The sequence below is a fragment of the Cyprinodon variegatus genome, unplaced genomic scaffold (genome assembly GCF_000732505.1).
Source record: "Cyprinodon variegatus isolate N-32 unplaced genomic scaffold, C_variegatus-1.0 Scaffold24, whole genome shotgun sequence".
Classification (NCBI taxonomy): domain Eukaryota; kingdom Metazoa; phylum Chordata; class Actinopteri; order Cyprinodontiformes; family Cyprinodontidae; genus Cyprinodon; species Cyprinodon variegatus.
Genome location: NW_015150477.1, coordinates 1,610,622 through 1,614,432, shown reverse-complemented (window position 1 = coordinate 1,614,432; position 3,811 = coordinate 1,610,622). Strand labels below are relative to the sequence as shown.

The 3,811-nt window shown below is 51.5% G+C and overlaps 1 protein-coding gene across 2 annotated transcripts; it reads right to left on the bottom strand.

The window, feature by feature from the left end:
- Positions 1-564: 564 nt before the first annotated feature.
- Positions 565-2,852, bottom strand: LOC107096439 (forkhead box protein J1-A-like). Of its 2 annotated transcripts, none has more exons than XM_015393092.1 (3): positions 2,766-2,852; positions 2,099-2,649; positions 565-1,733 (listed from the first exon to the last, which is right to left on the bottom strand). In XM_015393092.1, the coding sequence occupies exons 2-3, from the start codon at positions 2,576-2,578 to the stop codon at positions 942-944; spliced, it is 1,272 nt and encodes a 423-aa protein (XP_015248578.1). In that variant the 5' UTR covers positions 2,579-2,649; positions 2,766-2,852; the 3' UTR covers positions 565-941. The 2 variants fall into 2 exon arrangements, with proteins under 2 accessions (XP_015248578.1, XP_015248586.1); XM_015393100.1 differs by having other exon boundaries at positions 2,099-2,601.
- Between the last annotated feature and the right edge of the window lie 959 nt (positions 2,853-3,811).

Sequence of the window (3,811 nt, the reverse complement as noted above, 5' to 3'; positions counted from 1 at the left end):
CTGGGAATGTGGGAAATAAACTGGGAAGGTAGGAAATAAACTGGGAAGGTGGTAAATAAACTGGGAAGGTGGGAAATAAACTGGGAATGTGGGAAATAAACTGGGAAGGTAGGAAATAAACTGGGAAGGTGGGAAATAAACTGGGAATGTGGGAAATAAACTGGGAAGGTAGGAAATAAACTGGGAATGTGGGAAACTTCAAGGTTCAGGATTTGAAGGAATGAATCACAATGACCGTCTGATCACTAATGCACCATCACACCTTTGCTTTCATCAAACTAGGTGAAAGTTAAAGCAGATCTATGATTATTAACTCTAATAACAGGAAGGAGGTTCTATGTTATATTTTCTGCTTCTTGTTTAATTATAAACAATAATTCCTGCTGGAGTCGATCTGGACGTTCTGCAGCCTGAAGGTCCATCCTGGTCCTTCAGGCGTCCTGGACCCAAAGCTGGCTGCTTCACCGCAATGACCCGACTAAAGGTGTGACCGGACCAGAACCGTACCAGAACCAGCTACTCTGCTTCCTGAAGACAGCCTCACGGTTTTAGGAAAATGGCTTTTATTGGACATTTTGAGCACATTATAAAAAACTGTAAATGAAGAAAGATAAAATAAGCCTGAAGGTGGATCTGAAGGCTCCACCAGGTCCAACTGGAGGAGAACCGCCTCAGGTTGGTACCTAAACTCATGAACAGTCGTACAAACATCAGAGGATCTCTACGCTCACTACATTTCTATGCTCTAGTCCTTAATGGCCGCCTCCTGCTCGGTGCGTCCAGCATCTGAAGCCAGAAGTCGATTCATCACAGTTTCTGCTCAGAAATGTCTGGGCTTGATGAAGGCATGGAGGTCCATCAAACATCTAGTCATCTAAAGGAGGGTCTAAACAGACGTTTCCCTGCAGGCTTCTGGTATCAAAGGGAACCTGAAGTCAACATCAGAGCAGGGGCTCCATCCGGCTGCTGGCCCCCACCTCTAAGGAGTCCCCCAGGTCAAACAGCTGCTCCAGGTTGGAGCAGTTCAGGAAGTCCCCGCAGCCCTGATCCTCGTCCTCCGGCCAGGGGGTCTCCAGGAAGGCCGTAGCCAGGAGCGTCTCCTCGTCAAAGTCTGAAGCATCGCTGCTCTGCGGAGCGGCTCCTCTCTGCCCCCCCCTCTCTGCTGGGCCCTCTTCTTTCATGACGGGGCTCAGAGGGTCCCCTCCATCCAGACTCAGCTCCCCTCTGAGGGCCGAGTCCAGCAGGCCGTCCCAGTCGAAGGGTCCTTTCAGGGGTCCGGCCTCCCTCGGTTCGTCCACGCAGAACAGCGGAGAGCTGGACCGGCGGGACGCCTTGGAGGCGCCGTTCCTGGACCCCAGCTTCCTCTTGTAGCCGTTCCTCTCCCCGGTGCCGGGCCAGGAGCCCAGCATGGTCCCCTCAGACAGACGGGGGTCCCTGTTCTGGTGCTGCTGGGTCTCCTCTTCAAACTCCCGGAGGAACCGCTTGGACTCTGCAGACACGTTCAGACCCGCAGGAGTCCCTGCAGATGGAGCCGGCAGGCTGAGTCCCAGCCGGGTCTGCAGGGCAGGGTTGATCTGGACCGGAGGCATCCTCCTCTTCTTGTAGGCGCCGCTCAGAAGGCGTTCGGTGTACTGGGGGTCGATCTTCCAGAAGCCGCCCTTCCCCGGTTCGTCCTTGTTCCGCGGCACCTTGATGAAGCACTTGTTGAGGGACAGGTTGTGGCGGATGGAGTTCTGAAGAGAAAAACCAAATGATTTATTCTGATAGACTAATGAAGGAGGAACAGGTTGGGAGGTGCTGCTCCTCCTCTGTGAACACAGCTTTGACCCGCTGACCTCTGTTAAACATTATCTGCACAAGTTCTGCCAAACAATAACAGAAAGCTTTGAGGCCTCATCAATCATTTATGCTGCTAAATGAAACTATGCAGGGAAATTCCTGCTGAAGGAAAACCTTTGACTAGGACATCCTGCTATGAAACATCCTGAAGGAATAACCCCCCCTCTGGGGGGGCTCAGATAAAGGAGGAAACGACACGTCCTGTCCGCTGTCTGCATACAGTAGGCTGTGTGAGGCGTGTGTGACGTCATGCAGCTACCTGCCAGGTGGGGTCCGCGTGCCTGTAGTAGCAGAAGTTGTCAGTGATCCACTGATAGATGCAGGACAGGGTGATCTTGCTCTGCTTGCTGGCCTGCATGGCCATGCAGATCAGCGTGGCGTAGGAATATGGCGGCTTGACGCGCGGGTCGCTCCGGTAGTCCACCTCCGCAGGGCAGTGGCCGTGCGCCACCAGCCCCGGCAGGGTCTGCATCCTGCTGAATGCCGCCGCGGTGGGCTTCCCCGGGGTCAAGGGCGCCCCCATGGAGGAGGCGGGGTCCGCGGCCAGAGGGGAGGCCGGCCCCTCGGGTCCCAGCTGCTGCTGGACGGGCTGCGGCCCTGGAGCTCCCAGGATGGAGAACTCCTGCAGCCACTGGAGGCTGGTCAGGCTGTCATCCAGGCCGCTGAAGCCGGAGTCCCGCTGCCCAGCCTGGGCCTCCTCCTCCTCCTCCTCCCGGCCCTCCGGGCGCAGACACAGCATGGCTCCCCTCCGGCCTCCTGCCGCTGCAGACAGACAGAACCCAGCCCAGCAGGACCCTGGATGAACTGGGTCTTAAAGTGAAGAAGTCTGTGAGTTTTCAGGAAACTTTCCTCATCCATCCTGGATCTGTGCTGCTGCAGGAAGCTGATAGACCGGATCCTGCAGAGCAACTTGAATCCAAACTCACCTGGAATCACCTGGAAAGGAAACCTTTGGATCCGAACTGCGCAGAACTTCCAGAAGTTGAGATGGACTCCTGCAGCCGCCCAGTGGCTCCCAGTCAGCGCTCTGAGGGCTCTGCTGGGGAGCCAGTTTAATACCTGCTGACTGCCATGGTAACGGGACAGCCCCGTGTAAACAGCCTGCTGCTCCCCCATTGGCCGCCGGTTTCCATGGAGCTGCACTTTCAATCAACCTGAAGCTGAGCGCTCAGGTTCCCGGCCTGAGGTCCGGGGCCTTTCCAGGGGCCCCTCTGGAGTGAAAGATGAACCTTACTGGTCGGGGCCACTTCCCAGAACTGGGAACACTGGGAAAGGAACTGGATGTAATATTTGGTTTGAAACCAGATGCTGCAAAATCTGCTGCATAAAAAAAACATCATTTGATTTTATACCAAATATCAGATGAACTGAGAAAGAAACAATTTCTTCCTCCCTGCATCTTTAAAAAAATAGAATAACAAATAAAACCTTTTTATTTTGCATTTTGAGGCTTTAGCTGAACGATGATAAACATCCTGATGTTTCTCCTTTCAGCTAAACTGATGCAGAAGAGCGTCTCTATAGAAACATCCAGAATAGATCAGTTTGTTTAACTCTTAATTATAACTCAGTTTCACCAATTACACCAATAATTGATCAATTCAACTTCCTTATAACACCAAGAAAATCCTGAACTTAATCTTTAAAAACATCTAATCATTTTCATGACAAAAACAGAAACAAACATCCTAATTTGATCAATAAAAATAATTAAAATCAAAAACATTCCAGAACCTTTATAATAAGATAATAAGATGATAAAACTTTGGATACAATGAAGGGATTTCTTAAAGCTTTAAATCAACTTTATTTTCATCTTTTACAAAGATTGTTGAAATTTTTATGCAAAAAGCTTTTCAAGATTTAACGAGCAGCTTAACAGTCTATGGTGGGGGGGTGAGGGGTCATTGATGATGTCACGGGCTCGGGACACGCAGCGCTGGGATGAAATGTCTTTAATGGAGGGAAGAGG

What these genes read in the sequence shown, in the direction of transcription:
- LOC107096439 (XM_015393092.1), bottom strand. Translation starts at nt 2,578, where the DNA reads ATGCTGTGTCTGCGCCCGGAGGGCCGGGAGGAGGAGGAGGAGGAGGCC. An exon ending in ACGCGGACCCCACCTGGCAG is followed by an intron (nt 1,734 to 2,098) that starts GTAGCTGCATGA and finishes TTTTCTCTTCAG; the next exon opens with AACTCCATCCGCCACAACCT.